The sequence below is a fragment of the Penicillium atrosanguineum genome (assembly GCF_028827265.1).
Source record: "Penicillium atrosanguineum strain IBT 20685 chromosome Unknown utg000001l_segment0_segment0, whole genome shotgun sequence".
Classification (NCBI taxonomy): Eukaryota; Fungi; Ascomycota; class Eurotiomycetes; order Eurotiales; family Aspergillaceae; genus Penicillium; species Penicillium atrosanguineum.
Genome location: NW_026623133.1, coordinates 1,225,281 through 1,240,842, shown reverse-complemented (window position 1 = coordinate 1,240,842; position 15,562 = coordinate 1,225,281). Strand labels below are relative to the sequence as shown.

Here is a 15,562-nt window from a genome sequence, read left to right as displayed (position 1 = left end):
TAAGCCCCGGCTTCCCCACACCGGCGATCAGCAGGCACACTAATCCCGGTCCAGAAAATGGTTCTCTTCTTCAAAGGCATTTACCTATAGGAGAGGAGAATTAGTTGGAAAAGCATAATTTGCATGAGATCGACTCGCAGTCCCATTCCGTATCTAGAAAGTCCCCCGTCGCGCTCGGTCGCATAAACTTGCCTGGCACTGCCTGGCACTGCCTCGCTGTTTCCACGCTGACAAGATGCGCCCGGAGCCTGTAGACTGAATAAAGACCTATGCCCCAGGCTTTTTTGTACATTGTTCCATTGAGATATATCACTATTTCCAGTGTTTATGTCAATCAAAAGGGAATTGCCCCTGTAAAAGCCACGCCCAGGGGTAGCCGGATTTGAAACCGTCTCAGGTCCCGATGACATTCCTTCGGAGTTTAGCGGGCAATTTCTAGACACCTTAGCAGGCGGCGTATGTACAAGTTCACCTAAACTTCGCTAGGTGGCCTTGACGGGACGTCCCGCCAGCTACAAACTTGCGGCTATGCAGAATCTCCATGCTCAGCTTATTGAAGAAAATTCTCCGCGAACATTTATTTATGCCTGGGAAAGGTACCAGTGAGCCTTTGATTTCAACAAACATGTTCTACTACGTCAGAAAGTGAGTTTCACATGGAGGTGTCGCCTATCTCATCTATTGACAGTGGATCCATGTGGATGAAGATCATTTATAGTGAGGCTGTTTCTGTTCATGTGGTCTCTTGAGAATGGATTCATGAATAATATAGTATGAACGATGCTTTGTCCCGGAAACCATATCAAGATAGCTTTGACTCATCCCAGCTTGTGCTATCCGATGCAAGATACTCCTGCCCCTTTTCAAGGACTTGGCTATTTTCCTTGCCCAGCCAACTCGGTTCTAGCTTCTGGATGCCATCTTCGATTTCGTAACTCTCCCCACCCGATACATATACAATCTTTCCAGCGAACGGAAGACGAGCTCCCTTATGAGTCAATCCATTCGCGCCCCGGTTCGCAGTAGCACAAACTAGAATAGCTCTACCGACATCGTCGGGCTCGTTAACGGGTAAGGCCCGCTCATACCAACCCTTTTCGATCCCGAGAACCAGCCGCGTTCCTATACATCAATCATTAGCTTTAGTCAGACAATAGACAGTGAAAACTTACTCGTCATCCAGGGACAAATCACATTCACCCTGATATTCTCCGGGGTAGCGGTCAAATGAAGGCCCCGCATAAGCCCAATAACGCCGTGCTTGCTGGCCGTGTAGGTGGCCAGACCCCCACATTCCTTAAACCCGGCAATGCTGCTCACAAGTACCAGGTCTCCACCCCCAGCTTGTCGCAAGTAATACATACCGATGCGCGCACTGAAGATAGCACCTTTGGTGTTGATATCGATTTCCTTCATAGACGGTTCCTGCGTGATATCCTCGGAGGGGTCAAATATGTCCTTTCGAATCGAGATTCCGGCATTCGCAACTACAATATCCACTTTGCCAAACTTCTCATGGGCAGATTTGAATAGGGCAAGCTGATCCGAGTAGCTTGAGGCGTCGCATTTGACGAAGTGGACATTTGGACTGAGTTCGGATTCCAATTCTCGCGACGGTCCCTCGAGGACGTCTCCGAAAGCTACCTTCGCACCGTGCTCTGATCATAATTAGGGTATGGTCTGGTCATGTTGACTAGCTTGAACTCACTGCATAGTTGCTGGATGGTTGAGCGCCCGATACCAGTTGCACCGCCAGTCAACACGGCCACTTTCCCAGCAAGGCTGTCGAGAAGAGAAGGCTCAAGAAGGAGATGTGTCATTTTTCTGGTCAAGCTGATAGAACTAAATTGGGTACAAAGAGTTGAATGGGGACATTGTAATGATTCAACGTCCCTCTTTAAACGAATCTCCTCCCCGGGCTGGCACCTGACCCCACATCAATCCTCCCCCGGAATATCGCTTTCATATGAGGTTCGGATCATCACCCACAAGAATTAGTGTTTAGGCAGAAATACTAGATACAATTGGTTATTTGCTTGTTTGATTTACCTATACTTACCTATACAAGGATTCCATGGTGAAAAAACAACGGTGTTGCAGCCGCATCGATCGGGGTTCTTCATTGCGGGGCGGCGGAATTTACACCACGCCCACAGGCGGGGTAGGATGAGTGGCGATTGAGGTCAGCTTGGCTCCGATATGCATGATTACTTACTTCAGATTATATTTTCTGACATTCAAATATTGCAAATTCAATAAAATCGTACCTTCAAACGGCCAATGCCTTGCTGTCTACCGATCGAATCTATATTTGCAATGGGTAAATACAATGGGGGAACCGGAACGAAGAAAATTGCGTGAGTGTGTCGAATCAGCGAGTGGTGGCGGAAGAAAACAATGCCTTGAGCAGACGAGTTGGAATCTAAATGTTTAGATCAGGATCAGGGAGACCGTGAACAACGGAACTAAACATCTTCCGCATCTTTCTTCGAACCTTGCTTAGAACTTTTCGGATTGTCCATCTGGGACGTGCAGCTGGGTATAAAAAAGAGCAGTGAAGATTTGGATCTCTACTTAGATCCAAATGCTGGGCATCGGTAGATGGGATCTGGCTTGGAGGAGTGGGGAGCCTGACTCGTTCCTCTGAAGCAGGCGTTACCTGATACTGAGGGAGCTCGGGAAGGGGCTTCCGAATTATATCTGGCTTTGCATCTGATACAAGCCATACCTGACTCAGTGGAGATGGACAATAAGTACGGTGGCGTCTTCGCGGGGGGCGGGGCTTGGAGCGAACTGTGAAGATGTCTTGACGAGTCTTGGCCCATCCTGATGCAGTCCGGATACGCCCACGAGTAAATCCGTTTGCAATTGCCAGGTTAGACATAAGGTAGTGAGCACTGTTACTGGTATCTAAGTCAAGGTCATGGTCTTCTCGACTTTCAACGAGCCACCATCCGTGAGTGGAGGGGCATCTGACGTATCCTGTAGCTGCATGTTGAAGCTGTGGGCCGCGGAGACTCAAGAGGCCCTCGTCAGTATTAGCTAGATTCACAACAACGGAGTCAATGAATTTGGATGCGCGGCGAAGGACTGATGGGATACGGAGGCCTTTATTGGGGTCAAGTGCTTTAGGGTTGGAAAGAATGATAGCGAGGAACTCGGCTGGCAAAGTTGCGCTGCGAGTAGAGGCTGGCTCACCAGACCAGTTGAAATGGCGAAAGTCTGGATTAGAACGGCAGTAGTGTGTTCGGAAGTGGAAGACATCATCGACAGTCCTGCACGTTGTGTCTAGTTCATGGTCTTCCAGGGGCTTTTGGTTCGAGTGAGACCTATCCAGGACGGAGGATCCGTCACTATTGCTCCGGGAGGTCATAGCTGTGGAGGGCTCAGAATGGGATTGTGAATAGGAGTGACTTTCCTGGTGCTCATCTATGCGGGCTGAATGTAGGGTTGGCCAGCAAAAGCTGTCAGTTTCGTCGTTGATTTCATTCTCAGCATCTTCAGCCCAGTCAAAGCTTTCGCGCCGCCGATATTGAATTAAATCTTTCATACTACAAATTTTGGGCTTGCATGTCAATAGATATAATATGGAGGCTTTTTAAAAAGAAATTCAGGGATACTTGCTATTGAAGTGATATCTCTTTTGTATCTCAATGTGCTAAGCATATACCGTTATCTCCCGGTGAAATACTTCGAAAATCGAAGAAGAGACAACTTACGTCAGGTGTGTCTAGGGGAAAGTTCGAGAACAATGCCAGGGGAATTACCTTGCCTTTTAAGCCCTGAAGATAGACATGTCTTCTCTTGTTAAAACATAATATAATAGAGAAGCCCTGGGAACTATTTGTCTGATGAAAGCGAGTCCTAACAATGAGCTGCTGCACAACAAAAGAGAGGTATTGCAAATGACGCCTTTACTTTTCACACGAAAGGAAAAAAAAGAATGATTATTGTCAAGTAAACTGCACAAGAGAGATTAAACTGCTTTCAATGTTGAACCAAAGTGTGTCATGTGTTGTTCTTCCCGTCTCTTGCCACCAGACAATACTTTTACTTCAAATGGGATCTGAGCGATTCTCGGCCGAGCAATGGATCCTTTACAGACCTCGCCGGTGTATCGCCGGAATTTCTAAACAGTGAAAATGAACTCGGCACGAAGACCGACACCGCGCCGCAATGATTAGCCGATTACATAACCCGATATGACGCCAACGCGATCCCCGCACGCCATAAGGCCGTTCTTTTATTTTCTTTGCAATTCGCCGGAGAGATACGAGCACTCTTAATGAACCATATCAGAGCCTGTGGTAGATCAATCCAGCTCCTCCACCGACTTTCCGCACCCCCACCCGCCGCTTCGCTCTCTGCAAAGCCCAACCCTTTCTCTCTAGCCGTCCAACCCACCCTTATCCGACGCACCATGGCCTCTGCAATGGCAAAGCGCCTCGAGGGCAAGACTGTTGTTGTTACCGGTGCTTCTTCCGGTATTGGAAAGGCCACTGCTCTGGAGTTTGCGCGTACCTCGCCTAAGAACCTGAAACTTATTGTGACCGCGCGCCGTATCGACGCATTGAACCAGCTCGCTGCCGAGATTAAGGCCGAAGTTGGCGATGGTGTCAAAGTGCTGCCGGTCAAGCTGGATGTTAGCAGCCCGGAGGAGATCAAGAACTTTGTTCCTTCTCTGCCGGAGGAGTTCAAGGAGATTGACGTCCTTGTCAACAATGCGTGAGTCATCAATCATCAAAGAAGACCGATACTGGACAAAGACATAGCGGGGCACTAACAATGAATTAAAGGGGTCTCGTCAAGGGTGTTGCCCATGCTGGTGATATCGCCACCGAAGATATGAATGTCATGTTCAACACCAACGTTAACGGCCTCATCCACATGACCCAGGCCGTTCTCGCTATCTTCAAGAAGCGCCCCGAAGGTGGCCGCGGTGATATTATCAACATTGGCAGCATTGCCGGCCGTGAGCCTTACCCCGGTGGTGGTATTTACTGCGCTACTAAGGCGGCTGTCCGCTCCTTCACTGAGTCGATGCGCAAGGAGCTCATTGCTACCCGCATTCGTATTATCGAGATTGACCCCGGTCAGGTTGAGACTGTACGAATATTTACCTTTATTCACTACAAGACACAAGCTAACATGTGGGTAGGAGTTCTCTGTTGTCCGATTCTACGGTGACAAGTCCAAGGCTGATGCCGTGTATAAGTAAGTGGAATTGATCAACTCCATCTTCTACTCTGAACCCAATCTTACCATTTCTTAGGGGCGTTGAGCCTTTGACTGGTGAGGATATTGCCGAGGTTGTTGTCTTCGCTGCCGGACGACGGGAGAATGTCGTCATTGCGGACACGCTGATCTTCCCCAACCACCAGGTATGTAACTATGCGTTCTCTCGAATTGCTAGTGAATTTCTCTTACTTACCATTGAATAGGCTGGCGCCGGCACTATGCACCGCAAGTCATAGATTAATGTATGTGATAATTTGAAGCATGGGAGGTACATAGATAGAGTCCGTCGTACATGGTTCCACAATTTGAGAGTCAAACACAGAGTCTTAGAAGATCAGGCCACACCTACCGGCACTTGTGTCGCGTAAGCTGCATTAGAGATCAGTCATGTGAATTAATCCTTGTAACATCTTGGCTTTCTCAGATTGTCGACAATACAGAGATGAAGTAGATGATCGTGCAGGAACACATCGGCAATTGAAGAGAAATTGACTCGGTGGTATCCCCAGGACTGGAGACATGGGTGCATGGCAGGCCGTACAGCTAGGCCATTCTATTTGACAAGATACTTGTCTCGTTTGTCCGGTGGAAGCAAAGGGTCCATTGGAAGTTACTCGGCTGCCGCGATTCGTTCCTGGTTAACTATGTGATGTCTCTTTGGTTTAAGCCCCGGCAAGATTGTGTATCAGATAGATGCTGAAAGTTTGGATGTGTTCTCGACAGTATCCGAGATAGTGAGATGATGCTGCAAAGCAGGATGCTTAAATGCAGACGCCGCCTGTTTCAGGTCGTGATGTTCCACTCATCCTCAATCCAGGATAGAATCGACCGTGACTCCTTGACTTCCAAATTGCCCAGGGTGCCAGAGTATCCGTGCATCTCTATACTGATCTATACTGACGAGCAGCCCTATGCAGCAGTTGGGCCCATCGCCTGAACCGCCCACCTGCCGGATTCCGACACCTGCAGCCAGCCCGTGATCCATCACCGACCGTGCGTCCACTACACGAATCGGGGAGTTTGACCGATCATATCAAGACCGCATCTGCAAGACCGCATCTGCAAATTCTTGACCGGGACGCAGACTGCAGCTACACCCTCCAATCTACAATATAAATTTCAACCGCTGAGTTGGGCGTCTCCAGCAAAAACTCTGCAACTCGAAGCTTCCCGAAGGCAGAAGAACGAATTGAATTCTGACGTCCACGGGTGCCACGGATTGCCGGTCGCACAGTCCCCTCGCCTAGAATGAGAGGGGCATCGCGCCCGCGTCAGGAACCTTGGAATCCTTGAAACTGTTGGAGCACATGCGATGTCCGAATCCCACAGCCGGGCCAGAAAAGGAGGGGTCTGGATGAGACCTAGGCGATCGTTGCCTGGAGAGTGGGATTGATGGAGACTCCAATGTGACACTGAACGCGAGGATCCTGACTGTGGGTGGATGCGCGGGGCACTCCCGAATTCTACAGGACCTAAATCTTCCTGTTGCTCCAGGGTTCTATACCAGGATCTACAGATGTCAACCACGGGGTAGCTCGTTAGGCGAGGACCGGACAACGCGTGTATGGACAGGGATCTGGCTACGGACGTGGACATTGACGGAGGTCTCCATGAACACGGATTCCGGAAAGATGATGAAGCCGCGAAGTTGATACAGAGAGACCGGGGGCGGTCGGGATGATGCAATCGACATGCAAGGCGGTCATCTCCTGCAAGCCATCCAGTTGTAAAAAGAAAGCCAAGATTGATACACGACTTGTTGGTGCCCGACAAGCTACGGCCCTTACAAGTTGTCCATCACCCATCAGCATCACGCTAAGTTGGTGCGAACTAACCCGATACCCTAAAGCGCCCTGGACCCATCCCCACCACGATCCACTTGGGTCTGGAAGTGACTCGATGTGGGCTCTGCAGTTTGATCAGGGAAACGGAGTTTTTCAATTTTTTACTTTTGATGTTTGGGTCCGAGAACTGGGGACTATGTGCCGGAAGATGTTCTATCTGTCCTATGGAAGTTCCGAACAGGGTCAACACATCCTTCCTAAGGGGCTGGCGGGATGGCCAATCAATGGAGGATTTCGATAGTAGCGTACCAAAGCTCGATATTATTTTAGCACAATCTGAGAGCGACACGTTTATCCTGCACTGGCGACCACGTTAGGAGGCTCTGTTTGAGGAATCAAAACCGATCAATACAATCCTTTCTAGGTAGTTAGTTACTACAATCCTAGATACATAGGGTGTGAGTAGAAGAATCCAGAGACCAACAGCGAGTAACAGAGTAGTACATACCATCAAACTCCAGAATCTCCCCTTTTTCTCGCCCAATCATCGCCCCCCCCACTCTTCGATCTCCTGAATTTCCTCTTTTCCCCCCCCCTTTCCCCTGCTTTAACTCATTTTCTTTTCGGTTTTAACCGGTTAGTCTTAATCTCCGTAATCATCCATGATCATTTCCGTCCGTATTATTAGTTAATCGTATAGGTGCCAGAATAAGCCTGGGGTGTAGGGGCTCCACAAGGCAAAGAAGCTCACAACAGTGGTTCTCCATTTTCTTCCCGTCGACACTCCGAACCTCTCTTCTTTACTAACTCCCCCCCCTAATCACTTCCCTTCTCGTCCCGTGTTTTGCATTTCCCTTTTGGACCCTTTTTGCCCACTCGTCTGATTGTGTCTCGACCTTCTTTTCTTTCTCCCTCTCTGTTCGGGAAAGATTTCCTAGATTCACCATGGCTTCAAAGGTGAGCTCCATCCTAAAAAAACACCTCCTATCGATCTCCACAGATCTCCCTGGCTCGCAGTCGAGCTTCGCATCGACCTCGCCGTCGCGCCTCCATTCCCAATCGCACCAATCTCAATCTCAAAAATGTACCCAATTGCTGACCATGGCTCTTTTCATCGCAGTTCCTACGAGAGTATAAGCTGGTGGTCGTCGGTGGTGGTGGTGTCGGAAAGTCGTGCTTGACGATCCAGCTGATCCAGAGCCACTTCGTGGATGAATACGATCCAACGATTGAAGGTGAGCCGAATATACCCGCCCTCGGGCATCAGGAGGTCCGACCGAACCGAATCGAATCGAATTGCTCACGACCTGTTTTCTTTCGCAGATTCCTACCGCAAGCAGTGTGTCATCGACGATGAGGTCGCTCTTTTGGACGTCCTGGATACAGCAGGCCAGGAGGAGTACTCGGCGATGCGGGAACAGTACATGCGGACCGGCGAGGGCTTCCTGCTCATCTACTCCATTACGTCGCGCCAATCCTTCGAAGAAATCATGACCTTCCAACAGCAGATCCTGCGCGTCAAGGACAAGGATTATTTCCCCATCATCGTTGTCGCCAACAAGTGCGATTTGGAAAAGGAGCGCGTAGTCTCCGAGCAAGGTACATACCCACCTTGGTTTCCATTTCCCACCTCCCTTTCTCCAGTTTCCCCATATCCCCATATCCCCATATCTCCACATGATGTTTCATCTAAAATTATACCTTTCTAACACTTTTCTGCAGAGGGTCAAGCCTTGGCTCGTCAGTTCGGCTGCAAGTTCATCGAAACCTCCGCCAAGTCCCGCATCCACGTTGAGGACGCCTTCTACGACCTCGTCCGCGAGATCCGCCGCTACAACAAGGAGATGTCATCCTACCCCGCCGGCTCCGGTGCCTATGGAGCCCGCGCACCAGAGGGCAAGATGGACGTGGCTGAGCCCGGCGAGAGCGCCGGCTGTTGCAGCAAGTGCGTCATTATGTAAAGCGCCCCCCGGTCTCAACATACAAAGTCCGAGACGGCTGTCGGAGCGCTAAGAGAGCGAGAATGAGAACGAGTTCATACGAACGGCTAATACCTCGGTGGGATATATGGAAAAGTGAGAGTGCTCAAATACGGTTATAATCGCCCCCAGGCTGGGAGGAAAGGGAAAGGATACAACAAGAGGAAAAGAACTGAAAGAGGCTTTGTGTTTTGCGAATTCGTGGGTTTGCCAGCCCTCCCATGGAGGCTTGCTCTGCTACTGCAACGCAAAACGACGACTGCCTGACGCCCAACCCTCGTCTCATGAAACATTTTGATTCCCCTTTTGTTCCTCTGCGTCTATTTTTATTTTTATTATTGGTTCGCGAAAGATTTGTCCTGGTTACTTGTTTTGTCTATCATCAGGTGTCTGTCTCAGGCGAGACGACTCGGCTGTCAATATTTGTTCCTCATCGGGTTCTTTGCTTCCTATCATGGCGTGTGCTGTGGACCTAGCTCGTATGTTCCAGGTAAGGTGAAGGTGAAGGTAAAGGTACCGGTAAAGGTGAACAGGTTCGGGATGCATCTGTCCCTGATCTAGTCCAGTCTTCTGCCCAATTGATCCCTCGCAGGTGGGTGTGCATGGTTGATTGCTCCTAGCTAGCCCTGGAGTGCACGTTCTGCAGAGCTGTCATGCCCCGGTGCCCAAGTGGTGATGTGATGGTGACTCGTCATGCAGCATAAGTACTCCGCTTTTCTCGAGGGTAGCGCGGGAAGCCATTGTCATTTATAGCTTGCAATTACGTCCACTATCTCGGTGTAGACTCGGTCCCGATGTCGGCCAACCCTGAGACAGCGCTGGAGGTATCTGGCCATCGATTGATTCCAGCCTTTGCTGGCCAGATTACGAACCTTTCAATACGTTGGATACTCCAAAAACAAGTAGTAGTCAATGATCTAACTGACCTCCCTAGAGCCAGTCGAAGGCTTTATTGGTATCACAACTTCTATCAACCCCGGATATGATACAAATCATCTACTGACTATAAACAGTCTCCCCCTCCTCCTTCGGATCCAGCTCATCCTCCTTTGAGACCCTCTTCCCCTGTACATTCTCCTCAACCTCTTTAACAAGCGACTCGAGGTACTCCTTGTCTGCCCCAACCAACGTAACCGTATTCCTCTTCTTCCCCCATCTCGGATAACTCCCAACCTTAACACCCCTCGGCTCAACCTTCGCCGCCAGCTCTGTCAAATAAGGCGCAACCGCACTCTCCGGCAACGGCGTGCTAATCATCACCCGCTCAGTCGCCTTACCCTCCAAATGAGACAATCTAGGTTTGATGCTAGGTTGCAGGTTCACGAGAAGCCGTTCGAAGAGACGCGGGACGCCGGGGAGGATGTGGACGTTTCCGTTTACGACGGCGATGGGAACCCACATGTCTTCTGCGACGAAGATGGCTTGGTCTGCGGCCGGGATGGTTGGGTCATAGGGGAGCTCGACCATGCGGAGCTTGGCGGTTAGGCCGGGGGAGGGGGTGTCCCAGTTGAAGTTGGGTTGCATGGGGTGGGGTTTTGAGAGTTTCTTCATGCGGGCAAAGGCTGGTTCGTGGAGCTGGAGCTTGAGGTTGAAGGCTTTCGCGATTGATTGGTAGGTTATGTCGTCGTGACTGGGTTGGGTTAGGATCGTGCTCTGGAGGATGTAGGAATGTGTAGATGGGGGTTGAAAGGGGTGTACAGACGTTGGGCCAATGCCTCCGCTGGTGACGACGAAGTCGTAGCGGGCGCTCATGCGGCGCACGGCTTCCATGATATCCTCTTCATCGTCGGGAATGACTTCCACGCGCTTCAGCTGGATGCCGAGGCCAAAGCAGAACTTGGCTAGGAAGGACGAATTGGTGTCGATTGTCTGGATTGGTCAATTGCTGTAGGACTCTTCTTGGGTATGGTACGCACCTTTCCGCCGAGGACCTCATCTCCGATGATCAGGCAGGCTGCCGTGTGGATGGGTTTGGTGAAGTTCGGGTGGGCTGATGTCATTGCGGGCGGAGCTGGGCGGAGGGGTGAGAGCGTCTGGGTGGTAGGATGGGAGCTGAAAGGACGGGGGAAATGGCGGCTTAATAAGTTGAGTCGGTTGAGCATGAAGTGGTATAGAGCGTCTGCGCTGGTCGTTTGGGGGATGAGAGTTGAAGGGGAGCTGCAAGTGGTGGGGGGGGTATCCCCGCCCGCATTTCGTTGGCGATTGCGAGCTTCCCACATTCCTCGTGTGCTCATCTTTTTTGACCAGCTACGAGTGTGTCGGTTCAGGGCCTCATTTTAGAGACATTCTTTTGAAACAACGGATTCTCCTATTCACATATAATCAACATGGTGAGTCGTTAAATACCGCTTGAGTGACGTCAAACGGGACATGCGACACCCCCCATCAGAGGAACGCGAGCTGACAGCTGCTAGTCCGAATCACGGTTATACACTTTCTCCCCGGAGACCAGAGAGAAACTGCGCAAGTTCCGCCTTACCACGTCTAGGGCCAAGGAAGCCCAGGCTATCGTCTGTACGCACCCCTATACCACTCTCCGCTTTCGACAGAATCCTATGCGGCACACGATACGGGCAGTCACATCTTGGCTGAGGACATGCACACTGATAATCTCACCCAGACATCATCGATAAAGAGACACAGGAGATCCGTCCCGAAGATGGCGAAGTCTACACCAAGATGGAGGATCTCGCCGACGAGCTCCCCGAATCCGCCCCCCGATACATTCTTCTCAGCCACCCTCTGACCACGGTAAGTGGGCCTCGATACAAACTTCGTGAACGCTCCTAACGTAGCGATCTGCACATATAGAAAGACGGCCGTCTCTCTGTCCCTTACGTCTTGCTTTACTGGCTCCCCGTGAACTGCAACCCATCGCAACGGATGATGTACGCCAGCGCAGTAGAGCTGATGCGCAACTCCGCCGAAGTGAATCGTGTCATCGAAGTCCACGAAGATGAGGATATCACCTCCATCACTGAGAAGCTCGCTGGGTCCGACTAAATCCCATTCAAGCGCTGTCCGAGCGCTTACTTTCGAATGGATCAGATCATTCGGTATATTGGGGATTTCTAGTAGGAGTCTTATATAGAGCGGGCGTTTGACAGGTTGTAAGTTTGCGTTGCAAATGCGAGTCCAAGTGCAACCTCGTATGATATATGGGCGTACCGTCTTTGGAAGCCCGAGAGGCGTCGGGGTTCATCTCGTGTCAATAGGAACCGGGGTTTCTCTCCAATGCGCGATCTATCACAAAGATTGACATGATTTGCAACGGTGCCGTCTGCATTTTCGAGCTATAATGGGACTAGCGAGGGATCTGACAGCCTGATTTTTGAGTCTTGCCGAATTGAGATGTGAATCGATTGATGTCTGTGCTTGAATCTCTTTCGACCAGGCCAGCCTTTTAGTACAGATCATCTATGGATATCACGGAAATCGTGCGAACATGTCCGATTGCACAGCCGGAAACCCGTAGACTTCTAATCTCCACAGCTGACGGCCAACGAGCGAGCTTTAAGTCTCAGCTGAAGCCGCAGCTGAACTTTTAGTCACTAGATAATTTCTGCACAGAGCGAATGGCGGCCATTCCTATCCAATGTCCACTCCAATTGGTGACACTCCGTAAGCCCAGTGATCTACAGCTGTTCCCTCGCCCGTCCCTGATTTATTCTCCAGTGTCGATCCCATCAGTTCAAGTTGAAGTGCGCCGCATGACTCGAACAATGTGTGTTAGTGTTAACGAGTCATTGGTGAGTCTTGAAAAGACCGGGCTCTGATCGCCAGCTATGAGGATATGCGCCTCCAAGCCCCCAAGCCCCCATCTTCGAACTCTGATCTTGCTAGTCATTCTACTTGATTGGTACCTGAGCTGATTCTGGCTAGGAGTGTCAATACACTAGACACGGAGAACACCGGGATCGCCAAGACCGGCACTCTCATGTTCATACGGTGTCGAAAAACTGGGTGGCGCGGGATTCTTGCCGTGTCCTAGTAGACAAAGCTCAAGTGCGGCATGAAAATATGCACAGTCGTAATTGGTCTGGATTGGTGATGCTCTTTTACTTGACACTTCATACTATTCACGCTCAAGGGGAAAAAAAGAGAGATGCCGGCTGCCGAAATCGGGCGTTAGTGGCCAAGTGGCGTGTACAACAAGCCCATGCTATCATTTTTGGGGGGTTCCTGCGAGTTCACGGCTTTGACAATGAGGGGACAGGCGGCAATCGAAACAGCTGAATGCACGACAGGCTTTAGCTGGACTCGGGAGTTTGGGAATGTTTTCTGGGATGGGGGCCAAGTCACAGAAGACCTGTTCTGCCCAGATGGAGATAACACCCTATTCATTCATCGAATCGCGAATTATAAAGTGTGCAGAAACTTCTTGATTGACTTTCAACGGCCTCAATAGTTCGTGGACAATCTGATGTACTTTTTGCAGCCGACTATTTATGCCTGCAGATCTGTCCGTTGCAAACTAGACGGGGTCACGATGACCGAGACGAAGGCCCGATCGTCCGAAGCTGCAAGACGCTAATCGAACTAAATAGCGTAGACTGGGGTTCCACCAAGAAATAAACACGTCGAGTGTCATAACGAGTCAGTTTACCTGTTCACCTGTCCACCTGTCCATTACGATACCCGTACGGAGCATGGTCTCCACCGGGTGGACCTCGTGCCGGGCGTTTATCCTGGGATCAGGAGTCCGTGACCCACTCCAAGCGATCGAATTCGTGTCCACAGCCTTCGCGGTGGACTGGCCTCGGCACTGACCACCTTGAAACGAACGGGACAAAGAGCTCATTTACCAAGGGAGTGGTTCAGCTTGCAGTTGGCGGTGTGTCTTGCCCCTACGCGCTGTGACTGGATACCGTACGGGCCAAGTGGTTTAGCCTAGAAAGAATAAATAATAAATCTTGCCACGCGCTTCTCGGCCGTTGAGCTGTGCCCCCCTTTGGCGAATGACTGGGGGTGTTCAAAGCGAAGCATGGTGGCACACCCGACCAGGATGCACGGAAAGGACAATGTGGGTGGAACCGTTGGGCAACGAGGGATGAAATGAAAGTCACGGAATGATCATCGCAGAGGGGCGTTGTTAGTCTGCAGTAGTTGCGTCCGATGAGCCCGCCGTCGCCCGTAGCCCAAAGTTTGAACTGTCAGATCGATATTTCCCGTCCAATAGCACCTTCGTTTAATCGAGTACACCGCTCGGCCCCAGAGATCGTCCACGAACTCCTGTGTACTCCATGCTGTGTTTTGCATTTGATAAAATAAAATAAAAAACCCCCCCCTGTCAATGCGTAGGCTCCGCACTGTCCTCGCGCTCCCGGGCAGTGTGCAGAATCGTTGCAGGGGGTAGGCTCTAGCGCTCTTCGGGTGCTAATCGTCGGGCCAGTCGATGGTGACGAGGGGAAAGTACGGAGTGCATTCCCAGTAATTGGACGGGGAGAAGGCAACTGACAAATACTCGGAGTTGTGCCAAAGTCTAACCACAAACTCTCAGGAGGTTGCATGCATCTCGAATCCCGACACTCTGGTTCTCATCTACGAGATCGGGGCGTTGCATCTTCTCTCTCGCGTTTTGAGGTCATGACCATGGCTATGACCATGTCAGTGTGAAGAATCGAGGATAAGTAAACATGGACAAGATCAGCTCGGCCAAACCTTGGTGTTAAGGTCAGAGCGGAGTAGTGCCCCTTATCAAACGCGATTGATCTTCACTCCTGCACACGAGTCATGAATCATAATCACCCAAAGGATCGGCCGACGGAGCACCCGAAATCACGGCAATCTCCTGACTGCCCTGATCCGTGGGTTAACTGGTTCTGGAACCGCATCCGAACAGAGGGCGGGTACTTCCGTTTGAGTGCTTGGTTCAGCAGATGGCCCACTCCGCCACCCCATCAGACGATCTGGACAAAACCAAGTGCAGGCGCCAAGTAGAGATGGGATTGGGCCAGGTGTGATGCAATGGCGCGAATCTGTCCATAGCCCCGGGAGCCGGGCGAGGTCCGGGGGAGGCATGGCCCAGAACTCGGAGCCCACAGCCTACAAGTATCCAGGATGGTCCAAGCAGCTTCCCGCTCTCGGGGCCTTTGCGACCCACTGCGAGTCGTACATGAGAATACCAGAGATATTTCTAGCTAGTACCTGATAGCTACCATGAGGAGGGTCTCTGATGTATTGACGTATCCGTACCTAGATACCGGACTCAGTGTGCCTACCGGGACAGAGGAATTCAGTGGCAGTACAGTCATGCAGTACCTGCACCTTACCATACCAACCCAGACTGTCGGGATTTCCCCCATGTGCCCGGGCTTGGGTTACTTTCTCTCTCTCTTGACTTGCCTTTTACCGTATTGTTTCCCCCTCCCGTTTATTATGTTTATTATTAGGATCTCATCCATTCAAGTACCGGGCCATCACCCAACTTCGACCTTGACTTGGACTTTGATTTCCGAACTAGATCGACCGTCGACGATTTTGTCCACTTCGCCCACTTCGACACATCACACCCACCCGGGTGTTCCCTGTTAATAAGACCCTCTCCACCGGGTCTTCCAT

The 15,562-nt window shown here is 50.8% G+C and overlaps 6 protein-coding genes across 6 annotated transcripts; 3 read left to right on the top strand and 3 right to left on the bottom strand.

The window, feature by feature from the left end:
- Positions 1 to 802: 802 nt before the first annotated feature.
- On the bottom strand, positions 803 to 1,820 carry N7443_000476 (uncharacterized protein; the record flags this gene model as incomplete). The annotated part of the gene is made up of 3 exons (XM_056880532.1): positions 803 to 1,122; positions 1,173 to 1,658; positions 1,709 to 1,820. 3 exons carry the CDS (start codon positions 1,818 to 1,820, stop codon positions 803 to 805), a joined length of 918 nt encoding a protein of 305 aa, XP_056745770.1.
- A 602-nt stretch (positions 1,821 to 2,422) lies between these two features.
- Positions 2,423 to 3,373, bottom strand: N7443_000475 (uncharacterized protein; the record flags this gene model as incomplete). The annotated part of the gene is made up of 1 exon (XM_056880531.1): positions 2,423 to 3,373. The coding sequence occupies one exon, from the start codon at positions 3,371 to 3,373 to the stop codon at positions 2,423 to 2,425; it is 951 nt and encodes a 316-aa protein (XP_056745769.1).
- A 912-nt stretch (positions 3,374 to 4,285) lies between these two features.
- Positions 4,286 to 5,474, top strand: N7443_000474 (SDR family oxidoreductase; the record flags this gene model as incomplete). Its single annotated transcript, XM_056880530.1, has 5 exons — positions 4,286 to 4,725; positions 4,797 to 5,106; positions 5,159 to 5,214; positions 5,273 to 5,381; positions 5,442 to 5,474. The coding sequence occupies 5 exons, from the start codon at positions 4,286 to 4,288 to the stop codon at positions 5,472 to 5,474; spliced, it is 948 nt and encodes a 315-aa protein (XP_056745768.1).
- Positions 5,475 to 7,967: 2,493 nt separating this feature from the next.
- N7443_000473 (Ras family protein) lies at positions 7,968 to 8,983 on the top strand (the record flags this gene model as incomplete). The annotated part of the gene is made up of 4 exons (XM_056880529.1): positions 7,968 to 7,979; positions 8,143 to 8,257; positions 8,346 to 8,621; positions 8,745 to 8,983. 4 exons carry the CDS (start codon positions 7,968 to 7,970, stop codon positions 8,981 to 8,983), a joined length of 642 nt encoding a protein of 213 aa, XP_056745767.1.
- A 1,014-nt stretch (positions 8,984 to 9,997) lies between these two features.
- On the bottom strand, positions 9,998 to 11,001 carry N7443_000472 (flavin adenine dinucleotide pyrophosphatase; the record flags this gene model as incomplete). Its single annotated transcript, XM_056880528.1, has 2 exons — positions 9,998 to 10,870; positions 10,918 to 11,001. The coding sequence occupies 2 exons, from the start codon at positions 10,999 to 11,001 to the stop codon at positions 9,998 to 10,000; spliced, it is 957 nt and encodes a 318-aa protein (XP_056745766.1).
- A 327-nt stretch (positions 11,002 to 11,328) lies between these two features.
- Positions 11,329 to 12,004, top strand: N7443_000471 (GMF family protein; the record flags this gene model as incomplete). Its single annotated transcript, XM_056880527.1, has 4 exons — positions 11,329 to 11,331; positions 11,416 to 11,515; positions 11,622 to 11,752; positions 11,813 to 12,004. 4 exons carry the CDS (start codon positions 11,329 to 11,331, stop codon positions 12,002 to 12,004), a joined length of 426 nt encoding a protein of 141 aa, XP_056745765.1.
- Positions 12,005 to 15,562: the final 3,558 nt, after the last annotated feature.